General features: G+C 43.7%; 1 protein-coding gene across 1 annotated transcript; it reads right to left on the bottom strand.

Moving 5' to 3' along the window:
- Positions 1–2,691: 2,691 nt before the first annotated feature.
- Positions 2,692–10,248, bottom strand: LOC129187263 (alpha-tectorin-like). The gene is made up of 18 exons (XM_054786291.1): positions 10,203–10,248; positions 10,039–10,121; positions 9,485–9,703; positions 9,346–9,414; positions 9,184–9,277; positions 9,068–9,109; positions 8,688–8,956; positions 8,417–8,594; positions 7,821–7,917; positions 7,654–7,716; positions 7,376–7,575; positions 6,263–6,382; positions 5,997–6,184; positions 5,786–5,919; positions 3,394–3,639; positions 3,112–3,271; positions 2,913–3,011; positions 2,692–2,836 (listed from the first exon to the last, which is right to left on the bottom strand). Exons 1-18 carry the CDS (start codon positions 10,246–10,248, stop codon positions 2,816–2,818), a joined length of 2,328 nt encoding a protein of 775 aa, XP_054642266.1. The 3' UTR covers positions 2,692–2,815.
- Positions 10,249–13,465: the final 3,217 nt, after the last annotated feature.

The raw sequence follows: 13,465 nt of genomic DNA, 5'->3' as shown, positions 1-13,465 counted from the left end.
CGATTACACATAATGACGAGCTGTACTCCTTTCACGCTCGTACTTGGCAAAAAATGCATTATCTGTAACGTATACTCGTCTAAAACGGCTCATCCCTCGTAGTCACAATGCCCATATCTGTATATTCCATAGTATATTTGGCTGCTGCATTTACTCTGTACATCTAGTTTGTATATTCATAATTATCCATATGATTTGGTCTCAATATTTATAAGCATGCATATAATATGTGCACAATTTGTCTTTAATGTACTGTACTGTATGTGACTTTGTACACTACTCGATAGAACTCCGACACAGTATCTATTCATTTTTGCCCATACTTACTGTATATAAATATTATATACAGTACAATACACTGGAGTGGATGCTAAGCAACTTTTTGTTATCGCGTACTTGTGCAAGTGTCATGACAATAACATTCTAGTCTTAAAAGTGATTAGAAATGTAAACGCTTCTTTTCACGGTATGTGTTCTATGTTCTTTTGTAAGATGATTTCAGAACATGTGTGGTGCAAGAACAAGTCTCCGGTTGGTGTTTTGCTCAGACTTAACCTCTTAAAGTTCTAAAACAGCACCTAATGAAACGTGGGTGTGCATGTAGAGGGTGGACATGGATGATGTCGCTATGAAAGGAAAGACTTTGATGCTTATTGGAGAGGTGAAAAAGTACTGCTGGATGAGGATGCTTGTTCAGTGAGTTTTAGCGGTAAAGGAATGATACTTGTAGTGTTGGAAGGGCTACGTGTTGGATTTCAAATGAATATCATTGATAACATATACACCGATGACTTTGATAGTAACACAACCAGTGGCCTGCTAATCGACGACATCAGCGACCATCTTCCAGTGTTTATTATTTACAATGAACATTAGAATAAAAGGCAGGTGGTCAACGCTAAAAGAAAGCGTTAACGCTTTCAGGAAAGATCTTGAAGAACAACGTTGGGAGAGGGTCTACAGTGCAACAGATGTGGATGAAGCATATGACAGCTTCCTTGGTACTTACATGGAGCTCTACCATAAGAACTGTCCCTGGCAAGAAAAGTCCAAGAAGCAAAAGAAAAACAAGCAGCCATGGATGACAAAAGGACTAAAAAACGCCTGTAAGAAGAAGAAAACATTATACAGGACATTCATCATTCAACAGACTGAAGAAGCAGAACAAAAGTATAAGACTTATAAAAATAAGCTGACAACTATCTTGAGAGTGTGTAAGAGGGAATATTACAGTCATGTACTTGACAAGAATAAAAATAAGATTAGAGCAGTTTAAATAGTGTTTCAAGGAACAGCACGAAGAAAGCAGATTATTTTATGGTTGGAAAGACTAATAAGGATGACATGAATGAGCTACTTGAAATGTTCAGCAATTATTTAGTAAATATTGGACCTAAACTGGAAGAAGACATTCCAAAATTCTGGACAATGGACGAATGGAATGAAACCCTAGACAGGAATCTCAATTCCATGTTTCTCACTGTTGTAACTAAAAAGAAAATCACTGACATTGCTAAAAATTGTAAGGCAAAAACATCAACTGATTGTAATGGAATCTAAATGGAAACAATAAAAAGGGTCATCAATGAGATTGTCGAAGCGTTAACATATATTAGTAACTTATCATTTCAGACTGTAACATTTCCCAACAAAATGAAAACAGCTAAAGTGGTTCCATTTTCACAAATGGAGATAAACATCAATTTACGGAGAACCTTTATGGAGAACCTATTGAATAACAGGTTGGACAAATGTATTAATAAGAATGAATTACTAGCAGGTAGTCAATACGGATACAGAGCTAACATTTCAACTTCTATGGCGCTGGTTGAAATCAGGGAGGAAATTACTACTGCTATAGACTGCAGAAAGTGTGCAGCTGCAGTATTCATGATGCAGTATTCAAACAAAATGAGAAAGGTACGGAATCAGAGGATTAGTCTTGAATTGGGTTAAAAGCTACCTAGAAAACAGGAAGCAATTTGTAAAGCTAGGAGAATATACATCTGTAAGTTTAAATATCACGTGTGGAGTACCCCAGGGATCCATATTGGGATCAATGACATTTGTAAAGTGACGAAAGACTTAGAGCTGGTATTATTTGCGGATGATACCACTGCCTTTTGTTGTAGGGAAAGCGCACATGAACTCATTAAAAAGGTTAAGGATGAAATGGTCATATTAAAGACAGGTTTGAAACAAGTTATCCTTGAATTCAAGTAAAATTAAAATAGTGCTATTTGGTAATAGCAGGAAGGACACGAACGACCAAGTACAAATAGACGGAGTGAACATTGAAAGGGTGAATGATCAAACATTTCTGGGGATCATAATAGATGAAAAAAATGACCTGGAAATCTCACATAAAAATATACAACACAAAGTAGCGAGAAATACTGCAATATTGAATAAAGCAAAATTTGTTCTAGATGAAAAATCAGTCCACAATCTTTACTATTCTTTGGTATTACCATATCTAACTTGAAAAATGAATCATGTGGTATAGTCCATTGTAACTCGCATGCATGTTCAAATAAAATTAAACCAAACCAAACCAAAACTGGTTAAGTTCATCTGTTTTCTGAAAAGGAAGAATCAGGTTGAGTTGATTTGATCATCATTTGTTTTTAATGTGAACTCTTGCAAGGATTTATTAGCAGAGTCTTTTTTCTACAAATAGAAAGTGTACGTCCCAACACCATGCTACAACAACATACAGTATTAGCAAGTGCACAGTCGTAGCTAAGCTAACTGAACTTGTAAAAGACTTTCCCATCAGGAGTGTGTCTGGAGTCACTCTGAAGGTTCACCCTCTTTAAGTCGCCACGGAAACATCCTGAGAAGATAAGCAGAACAACTATCAGGCGATTGCACCTCATTGGTCACATGTCAGCAGTAGAGGTGTGTTTTACCCGATTGGTCCAGGACATGCTGATGAGGGCGGGGCTTTCATCAACATATTCAGACCTGGCAGACCTGCGTCGTCTTCTCTTCGTAGAACCACCACAACTCTGAGACAAAGTACAAGACAAAATTACATTGATCATGGATGTCTCTCACACTGAAGACATTCTCCCAGAATCTATAGGTTGATTTGGGAAGCGGGCATACCGGCTGGCAGTCTCCGTTCTGGTTGGGACACAGTTCAACTTGGCAGTGCAGGTAGATTTCATAGGCGCTTTTAACAAAGTGGAACATCTGGAAGCGGAAGTCGCTTGATGTTCTCTGTCCGTTATTTCCCACCTTGACCAGATGGCTAGACTGGGAACAGCTGCTCACAAACACAAACACAAAAGTTTGATGCCCTGATCTCCTGCTTCAGTCTCAGAGCTCACTAAAAACTTTGAACTTGTGACTGGAAAAGTAAGAATAGCATTGACGTGAGCTTCTTACCCATCAGAGATCAGGTCGTATCTCAGACCCTCATCGGGCGATGGCCCACTGGTGGCCCAGCAGGAGTTGGTCAACAAGGAGACCAGGTTGCCGTCCAAGCCCTCCGTTATCATCTCCACATAGATGCTCTGGTTCAGCTGGATGGCCATGTTAGGCCGCACCGGATGTTTGTGTGCTGAGTCCATGTAGGCGGTCATGTTCAGCGTGTAGTTCCAAGACCCAGACACCATCTGCTGCACCACTGAACTGTAACACAACACCACAACACATTTTGTATATTGATAAGTCTACGAGGAATGCGGCCTGCAACCAGTTCTCACTGCCAGTGGGCTTTCACTTGTATGCCCTCTAGGGGCTTACAGCTTTTTAGATTTCGTACACAGAAGAATGAAAAGTATTATGCTATTAGCAAAACTTTACACCCGAGGAGCAAAACATCAGCCCAGATTTGCACAACTATAAGCACGTTGTAAGTCTTTGTTAGGTTCACACATTTGGCGGTTAGCACATCCAGTTAAGATTAATGTTATGTTGTTGGTTGGTAAAATCTTGATGTAGGATGTTTTATTTTACTTTTCATTTTTATTTTTTACTTCCCCCCCCTGAATTGCTACCTAATTGTGGTCAGAGGGCTTGCGTGCCTCAGTGACCCTCAGCGCTATACCAGCAGGAGCCAAGTCCTCAGGTGGGACACCCAAGTCGGCCAGGTCTCAGGGTAGAGGCGTGACAAAGTGCAGTCCACTTCTTCAGGTTGAGGGCTGGACATGCAGATAACAACCCATACTATCAACAAAACACACAAAAAAAAACCTCCCACATATGTGCATGCCAAGAACTGGCCCTGATTGTAAACCTCACTCTTGCAGTGATTTGCAAAACACTAGCATTACACACAGGAATGTATCATCAAGTCACGTCTTTGAAATGCTAAAGCACTGACTGAGAAATAAGCACACCATTGGTTCAACACAGCCATCAGGGGTGTAAACACTGATTGCTTCTTTGTCGAAGGACCAGTCAGGTGTATAAGCACTATAAAAAGCAGCAGGTAACTTCATCTGATGAGTGAGAGGAATAGATGGAGGCCATGCTCTATTTTCTTCAGTCTGCAATGCTGGTATTGTGTGGTGTCTGGTGAATGGACTGTGTAATTGTACTTCCTCCTTGTACTTTGTTTATACTTATAGTACTTTGTTTATACATTCTAATCATTGGGAAGTAGAAGTGCTAAAGGTATTTTATGTTTATCAGTGTCCAAGTGTGACTAGTTCAAACAGTAATACTCATACTCTATAGTTCTACAAGTAATAGAATCCCGCCAGTCAGACGTGCCCTGAACCTCCCAAGGGAGGCATCTGGGAGGCATCCTGACCAGATGCCCGAGCCACCTTACCTGGCGTCTCTCAATGCGGAGGAGCAGCGATTCTACTCCAAGCTCCTCCTGGATGACGGAGCTTGTCACCTTATCTCTAAAGGAGAGCCCAGCCACCAAAGCTCAATTCGGCCGCTTGTACCCGCCATCTTGTCCTGAAGCTCATGACCACAGGTGAGGGTAGGGACATAGATCCTTTTGGCTCAGCTCCCTCTTCAATAGACTAATGCAGAGTCTGTTTCACTGAAGATGCTGTACCAATACCAATTTGCCTGTCGGTCTTGCGATCCATCCTTCTTTCACTTGTGAACAACACCCCAACGTACATGCCTGGAGATGGCACTCCACCCTTTTCCGTCCGAGAACCATGGACTTGGACTTGGAGGTGCTGATTCTCATCCCGCACGCTTCACACTGCGAACCAATCCGGTGAGAGCTGAAGATCATGGCCCGACGAAGCCAGGAGGACCACATCATCCGCAAAAAACGAAGACCCATTGCTCAAGCTATTAAACTGGATCCCCTCAACACCCTGGCTGCGTCTAGAAATTCTGTCCATAAAGGATCTGAGGTGTTCTGCCATTTGGGTGTGTGGTTATGGTAATTGTGTGTAGTGTTTTGAAAAAAGAAGGCCCTGTTACTAAAATTGGGCTTAAGCAATCATAATATAAACTGTAAAGAGCTTTCATACCTGAGTCAACTAATGATGACATCAGGAGCAATCAGGGTTCAGCACAGTCGCGGTTCTGGACAAAGCATAATTCGGATTGGGGGCCCTAGTGAAGGACTGATGATGTCAGTGTTTGTGGTACCCCAGAGGCTGCAGGGTAGCTAAGCATCCGCTTCGGTCATGTACTGTATAGGGAGAAATGCCTCTGGTTTCATGCCTTGCTCAAGGACACATTGGCAGAGTGGTGGATGGGAGTCGGGGGTCCTGAGGCCCGCCTGTACCTCACTGTGCTGCCTCCATGGTGAAAAGTTATCACATGCTTTGTAAAGATCACTCTGGCTTCAACTCACTTGTCTTGCATCTGGAAGGTCATGCTCATGAGCTCCGGTTGGCTCTGGAAGCAGGACAGCTCCATTTGGAACGGTTCAGGGACACCCGAGGCATTGACCAGTGTGTTCTTGTAGAGCACATGGCTGGCGTTGGCCTGTACAAGTCAACAGGTCACATGTTGAATAGCTGTGATGCCTGTGCTCGTGTTGGTGGAGGGGTAGGAGCACACACCATCACCAGGAGGCCGCAGGGATCTTGACTGCCGAAGCTGAAGGTCACCATGTGGTTGGAATCGTTCACCTGGCCAGTGCACGAGTCATTGTTGAGGTGAATTTGCCTGTAGTCCACGCCCCGCTCCTCCAGGAGACAACCCACCAGGGTGACAGAGGCCAAGTTCTCCCCGCAGACCGGGAGCACATCTGAGCAGCGGGATCCAACAAGACCAGACTTCAGCATTCAGTGTGAGCCCGGCCCCTGGGCACCCCAAATAACCTTACCTAAAGTCTGATTGGAGGCAAAAATGGCCCGACAGAAACAGCTGACTCCACCGTTGACGCCATCGGCACAGAATTCATGATCCACACAGCGAGTGTCCTGACAGAAGGTTTGAGGGTCGGCTAGAAGGCAAACAGGCGCAGGAAGCAGAAGAAGTAATTTACAGATGTCAACTTTCTATCTTGTCATATTTTATTGTGGTTTCGTTGTAAAGCGTCACGTCCTCCTTTTCAGTCGTCCCTCGTTTATAGCGGTTAATTGGTTCCAGACCCAACTGCGATAAATAAATTTCCTCGATATAGGATTCAATGTTAATAAATACAATATTTTTGCAGGTAGAGCATAAAAAAACTGTTTATGTCTTTCGGTTTTTAACCTTATTAGAGCCCTGTGGACATAAAATAACACCCCTATAGTCACCTTTGCACTCCTATTTTTCATTGTCTACATCACATTGCAACTGTTATGCTGAAGGGACCCAAGACGGCCGCTAGCTAGCAAGCTAACCAGTTGGCTAACTTTTTTTCCACTCTATCATGTGGATCATGCCGGAACTGACTTCATGATGTCATGCAGCGTTAAGGTGGTGTCATGTAAGCTAATGTCTCAATGTTTTGTGTCATTACGGCCACCTAGTGACCACAATACTACATCTCACTTTTGTTTCAATATGTTTTGACTAATAAAAGACCATCATTTATTCTTTCATTCATTTCTGAAAAACTGCAATAATCGAACCGCGATATAGCGAGGAATGACTGTATTCCTTCACTGGTCACAGTCGTACGCTTTTGGAAGGCAAGAGACACTGCTGTCCATTGTTTGGCGGACAGATAATAGCCTGCCTTCATCGCCACTACAGAAACTAAAGGGACCTGTATGCACCTGAAAGCCAACAAACAGTACAATAACAACATAGTCCCAGGTTTTGGTGACCAGAAGAAGCACTAATATTGTTCATTTGTTTGTTTCCATCTAGTGGCCAACATTGCAACTGTCCTTTCAGGCGAGGAGTGGATCTTGAACACATATGGGCGCGTCTATGGTATTCTAATTCATTCACAGACACGCAAAGACACAAGTGGGTCATTTTATAGGAAGTAAGACGGTCTTACAGCACTTGGCCTCTGTTCTCCAACCATCCAACGTGTGGTTCTTTAGGCTGCAGGCATGAACGTAGGCCTCCAAAAACTCACATCTGAGGCCATCCACATCTGGATAATGACACAGTGTGTGGTTGCAGGCGCTGATGTACGCCTTTGGGTCGATGTCAGCATGACAGTCGGTGAAGTCACCGTTGTTCAGGACCTGACATCTGCAGTGGAAATGGAAGAATAGAGTCCAAGTCAAGACCAAAGGGGAGCTCCTTGTGTTGTGGAGTGTTTCTGCTCACTGTTCAGTCACTGCCGTGCAGTTGATGGACTCATCTGCTGGCTCGCTGTACTGCATCTCACAGCTAGGGGGGGTGACGACCAGTGGAGGTTGGTTCATAAAAGCACACAAAGTAGAAAATGATGAAGCGGCACTCAGTAGGACGCTTAAGTAGTGACCGGGTCTCACCCCTCGGAGCTGAAAAACGACGACTTCACATCACTTAAAGTCAAGCTGGAGTTGCCGCACAAACCCTCGGGGGTGTCGCGGGAAACAGGAAAGTTCTCTGACAGGAAGACCAGCAATGAAGTTTCAAAACACGGATTTCTCATTTGAAACCCATTTTAAAGCAGACGTTACTGCCATTCTTGTCTTGATTTGGATTGTTGCTGGAGCTAGGAACAGCATTAGCATTTGCAAATCATTTGGTAATTAGTTTTTTCTCTTGTATTAGCATTGGATGCTAATAGTCTCATAGTCTACAAACAAATATTTTTTTATGTTGCTCCTCATAATACCCAAAGGGAAAGTCAGTTTTTACTCTTTGTCTACTGTATGTATATACTGTATGTGTACAACCAGACCATGAATCAGGGAGATTTGATGCCTTTTCAAGGTACCTGGATACTAGTTAGGAAACAGACTACCAGTTGCAGGTGGCTTTGAACCTACTGTCCCTTCAGCCCCCATCCTCAAAAAAGAGATAATGCTGCACACTTGGTGTCATACCATGGAGTCCTCGGTCTGTTCATAGTGAATGAACATCGTTTGTAAAGAAGACAAACCTGCTAACATCCACACATATGTCATGTCGACCTGGGCGGTGTTGCCATTAAAGAAAACCGATGTGGTGTAGTTGGCGCCGTACGACATGACAGCGGTGACACCGGTGTCGTTCTTGCGGAACTCCACGCCGCCATGTGTCTCCTCTGAAACCATCAAGTTCAGCTCGGTGTCATTGATCTGCATGGTAGCAGGAAAGCGACATAAGCACACTGACTGGAGACTTTTGAACACGTCATTTCATCATTCATTTTCTTGTCATCAGCCTGTCACCTTCACTCGATCTGCTGGTCCCAGTTGAATGATATTGTCCAAATCTGTCAGGTGGATGATCACGTGGTCCAAGAACATGACGTCTTTACGACGGCGTTCCTTGAACACACCCACCACCTGCACATTTGATTCCGAGAAGAGTGTGTAGGCACAGCGGTCGTCCACCGAGACAGAGTAGTTGGCGTCAAAGGAAACCACGTTGGAGGCGGTCACTGTGCACACCTTGATGTCTCTCACACAGCTAGAAGAGTCGCTCCTGTTAGTTAGCGCTACACAAGTGATGACAGGTTGCACAGTGAACACAGATGGAAATATTTACTTCATATTTGGCTGGGGAAGTGCAGTGAGCTCTGATGACGAAGAACAATTTACAAAGCTGCCTTCCAAGTCGCAGCCGCTCGTGTCAGGAAAGAAATATTTCCCTGTAAACAACACAAAGACTATGTGAGCTAGGCGCACACCATGCAGGAGCTAACACATCAAGAACAGGTCTGACCTTTGTGTTGGCAGCCGCTGATTTCCGTGAAGATCTTCGAGGACGGCGATGTGACTTGTCTGATCTCTTCCCCGTTGAGGAGAACTGTGAGGTCCTGCACACAGCGTGACTGTCACAAAGGTGTGCTGGCCTGGGCGTTTCCCAGCATTGAGATGTACTCACCAGTCCACTTCCTTGTGTGGCAGCTTGCAGCACTCCTTGCTCACCAAATGCGCGGAAGTGAAGATTATACTGTGAAAGTGTAAACAGAAAAAGTAAGGGGACACAAAGGAAGTGACATGCTTGTTGATGAAACACTTACAATGGTTGTCCCTGATTGACTAAGAATGTTCAGCGTGGAAAGGCAGGTGGAGCGTCCTGTCAGCGATGGTATGTTCTGGTGGTAAACAGACCCTGGATTCTGGTTTCCGTTTCTGGTGGAACTGCTTGCCGTCCTTGCTAAGGTAATAGAAAATCTCAAACAGACGTCACCGTTGTAGTCGTCAAAACAGACATCAACGGTTCCACTAGAGATGTTCACCTGGATGGGAAAACATTAGAGCAACATTTCTAATGACATAGCAAGATCACATTATTCGTTTTTGTTGTTGGTTTGTGTTTTGTCAGCGTGGTGCTCAGGACTGATTTAAGTCACGTCACTGTTTGATTCTCCTTATTCCCAAATGTTCTTATTGTGCCTTTACCACTCTTAAAGTTAGCGGTTATAGCGCCACCCGTTGCTCTAGCATGCACTTGACAAGCTGGCAATGTGTGGGACTTTTTGACAAAACCAAAATGAAGAGAAATATTTTTTTAATATAGCGAGTCCGCTGCCATGGAAACCGGATGTTTGGATGCTGCTGCTGTGTGACTCACGTATGCTGTGGTGAATGTCTGTCCCAGGACCGTGATTGAGCATGCGCTGAAGTCAAACTGCTCAGAGTACTGAGCTGTCCCACCTGCGGACCAGGAGACATGCCCAGTTAGGGGGTGTGTCCAGAGGACTGAAAGGACATAACTTCAAAGTTGGGTGTGGTTACCTGGCAGCAGGCTGAAGGCAGCCGTGACGACCAAGACGAGGAGCATGCTGGAGACACCCAATCAGTTGTCAGAGATCTGCAAAGTACATCAGACAAACACGCCAAGTTTGTTCTGGTTCTGCTTTGATTCTCTTCTTTGATCTTGATGGTTTCTGTGGTGCTCCCCTGGTTCTGTGTTGGATCCACTTTGGTTGTGCTTCTGCTTGTGGTTGTGTTTTGGTTCAGCTTTGGGTGTGCTTTAGTTGTGTTTTGTAACAGGAAGCCTCCACATTGGAACAAAATGAAGTAAACCGAAATGTACCGTAAAGCACCGTGTATAAACCGCACCCGTGTATTAACCGCACCCCCATTTTCAGGCTCACGGCGGGGAAAAAATTTTTTTTATTCATAAATGCTTGCCAATTCTTTCATCTCAAATCAACATGCGTAAAGGTACTAAGCAATTTCAAGAAGAAGAATAAGGGAGAAATCTGAACTTCAGCATCTAGATCTTTAATATTATGGCTAAGTACAGATTAATAATAATAATAATAATAATAATAATAATAATAATAATAAAACATCCAAATAAAGAAATTTGCAATTTTCAGAGATGTTTTGATGTCTTTCACTGCTTCTCTTTTTCTCTATTATTATTTTATTGCATTGCTTCAGTGTGAATTTGAATAAACTCCAACGTTGTATTGTATTTGAAACCATCTGCAATGTTTTAATGGAAGCTTAGGTTAGCTTCAGTGTATATAGAGATCTTTTCATTGTGTGAAAATACAGACACACAGCAGTCAGATAGAGGAATTGCACTTTCAGCAACTGTACAGCAGAGGGCGCTAGAGTCAAAGCAACTGTCTGACCCACAGACGGCTTTTCTAAAATGGGCTTCTCGTCAATTTCTGTCTGGTCACAGACCTGTCATCGTGTATAAATCGCACCCCGATTTTTTGCTTCTCACCAGTGGAAAAAAGTGCGGTTTATACACGGTGCTTTACGGTAATCAAAGTGAAGTATAATGTGAAATGTATTTATTAATATTGTAATTTTTAGTATCTATTCATCCACTCATGTAGTTCATGAGCCCTCAAACACACCATGAAATGAACAGTGACACACCAAGAGGAGGCAGGTAGGGTGAAGAATCTTATATGTTGCACTTGTTCAGTGGTCTCGGTCCGCTTGTGTGGACGCTAACGTTCACACATGACCAAAGCAACCGCACTAGTTTATTTCAAACTCAACACACCCATAAAGACATCAGTAGAAAAAAGATTCCTCATGCGGCTCCTGGTGTCGTTTGTACAGCACTCATTCTCAACTCAAAAGTGTTTTTTAGCGGAACCGTTTTCACTGATTCGTGGGTCTTAATCTTGTGCTTTAATTTGACACAAATTGTTATTATTATTATTATTGTCATCATCCATCCATCCATTTTCTGTACCGCTTCTCCTCATTAGGGTCACGGGGGTATGCTGGAGCCTATCCCAGCTAACTTCGGGTGACAGGCGGGGTACACCCTGGACTGGTCGCCAGCCAATCGGCACATAGAGACAAACAACCATTCACACTCACATTCATACCTATGGACAATTTAGAGTCACCAATTAACCTCACCTGCATGTTTTTGGGAGGAAGCCGGAGTACCCGGAGAAAACCCACGCGCACACGGGGAGAACATGCAAACTACACACAGAAATGCCCAAGGGAGAATCGAACCCAGGTCTTCCCGATCTCCAGGCTGTTACTGTGTTGGCCAACGTGCTAACCACTAGACCACCGTCATCATCATTCTTAATATTATTACTACTACTACTATTATGAATACTGTTACTCTCACTATCATTATTTCTCTTTGTCGTAGTTGCTTAAAGTTGCACTAGCACTAGCAAGTGAAGATGCTATTGCAACAGTTGCTGCTAGGGCTGTCCGCCCTCATCTCTCTCCATGTCCATCCCCAGGTTAAACAGCCAGGTTCTCCAATCAGACTCCATGACTAGATCCCTGCTTTTCCTTCACCCGTTGCTTATCAATGCTTATGTGGCCCGTCCAGTACCAAACAAAGGTCCTGTCCACACGTCAACGCTCCTGGAATTTTTTTTTTTTCGGTGGGTTTAAAAAAGAAACAACGGTGTCCACATGTTGGATTCGTAAATAGTCTCATCCAGACAGGAACGCCTCACTGGGTGATAAGGATGAAAGAACATAAGGCACACCTATGTGTGATGCTGTTAACATACACACAGACTGAACCACGTGACACCAAAACTATTGAAGAAGAAAGGACGCATGTGCATAAAGTCCATTGTCTTGCACTTGGCCGTCTTGCTATCCTTATGAAGATGTAGCATTTCTTCTGTGAGGCATTTTGGAGAAGAAGACAACAAAACGTCAGGAGAATGATGATTGGGGTGAGTCATGCCAGTCCACATATTCAAATATGATGTTGGCTTGTCGGGGGCAGTCACTTCTGGTTACGTGACGGCAACGGGGTGGGGTGGGGATGACGTCATTGTTTTCAGAAAGTAGTGCTTGACTTATCGACACGGCAACGACACAACCAGGTTCTTTTTTGCTCTGGAAGCCGTTTAAACAAAATACTGCTTCACCGGCACGCAGAACGCCGTTTCTGTGTGGACAAAAGGATGAAACTATAAAATACTTTGCTGTTGCAACCTGAAAACTGAAAACTTGTGTGGATGGCCCCAACGAGGCAATGAAATGGACGCTCTCACCGTTCTCCCCCTCCGATACCCAACCCGCTGCTATTGTCTGTCCCGTCTTAAAGCACACACTGTTTGGTAGCTTTAAAATGAAACGGCAACACAACTTGAACAGGAAGAGTTATACCAGACTCACCATCAGCAACATCAGAACAAACATGCAGTCCATTCCAAAAAGAACTCCTAAATCAAATTGAGTTGAATAGAATTATCTCAAGGATTTCATGCAAACAAGACACAATGTTCAGCTCAATCCATCCAAGTCCTTTATGATGTCGCCACCTGTGTTGGAGGTGCTGGAACAGGAACATTTGTTGAGGGGAGAAATGTTCAATCTAGATCATCACCCTGTTTTTCCTGAAGCGTCACCCCAACAAACACTTTGCGGACATAGCAAATGTCGCACCTCCCCCTTTCTGGTGGAGGCAAAAGGCAGCAAAAAGACCATCTTCTCTTACCTTCTGGACGATGGAGATGTTGTCAGCTGGCGCTGGTGTGGAGAAATGATGCTCATCATAGCTGATATGGAGAGAGATTTTGAAAGAAGGCATG

Source organism: Dunckerocampus dactyliophorus, chromosome 9 (assembly GCF_027744805.1).
Source record: "Dunckerocampus dactyliophorus isolate RoL2022-P2 chromosome 9, RoL_Ddac_1.1, whole genome shotgun sequence".
Classification (NCBI taxonomy): domain Eukaryota; kingdom Metazoa; phylum Chordata; class Actinopteri; order Syngnathiformes; family Syngnathidae; genus Dunckerocampus; species Dunckerocampus dactyliophorus.
Note: the sequence above shows the minus strand (reverse complement) of the source record. Positions and strands in the feature narration are given on the sequence as shown.

Bases quoted from the DNA above. Each gene is read 5' to 3' on its own strand.
- LOC129187263 (XM_054786291.1), bottom strand. From the start codon at position 10,248: ATGCTCCTCGTCTTGGTCGTCACGGCTGCCTTCAGCCTGCTGCCAG. The intron at 10,122-10,202 runs GTAACCACACCC...CCTGGTCCGCAG, and splicing joins TGCCTTCAGCCTGCTGCCAG to GTGGGACAGCTCAGTACTCT. The intron at 6,383-7,375 runs GTAAGACCGTCT...TTTGCCTTCTAG, and splicing joins GAGAACAGAGGCCAAGTGCT to CCGACCCTCAAACCTTCTGT.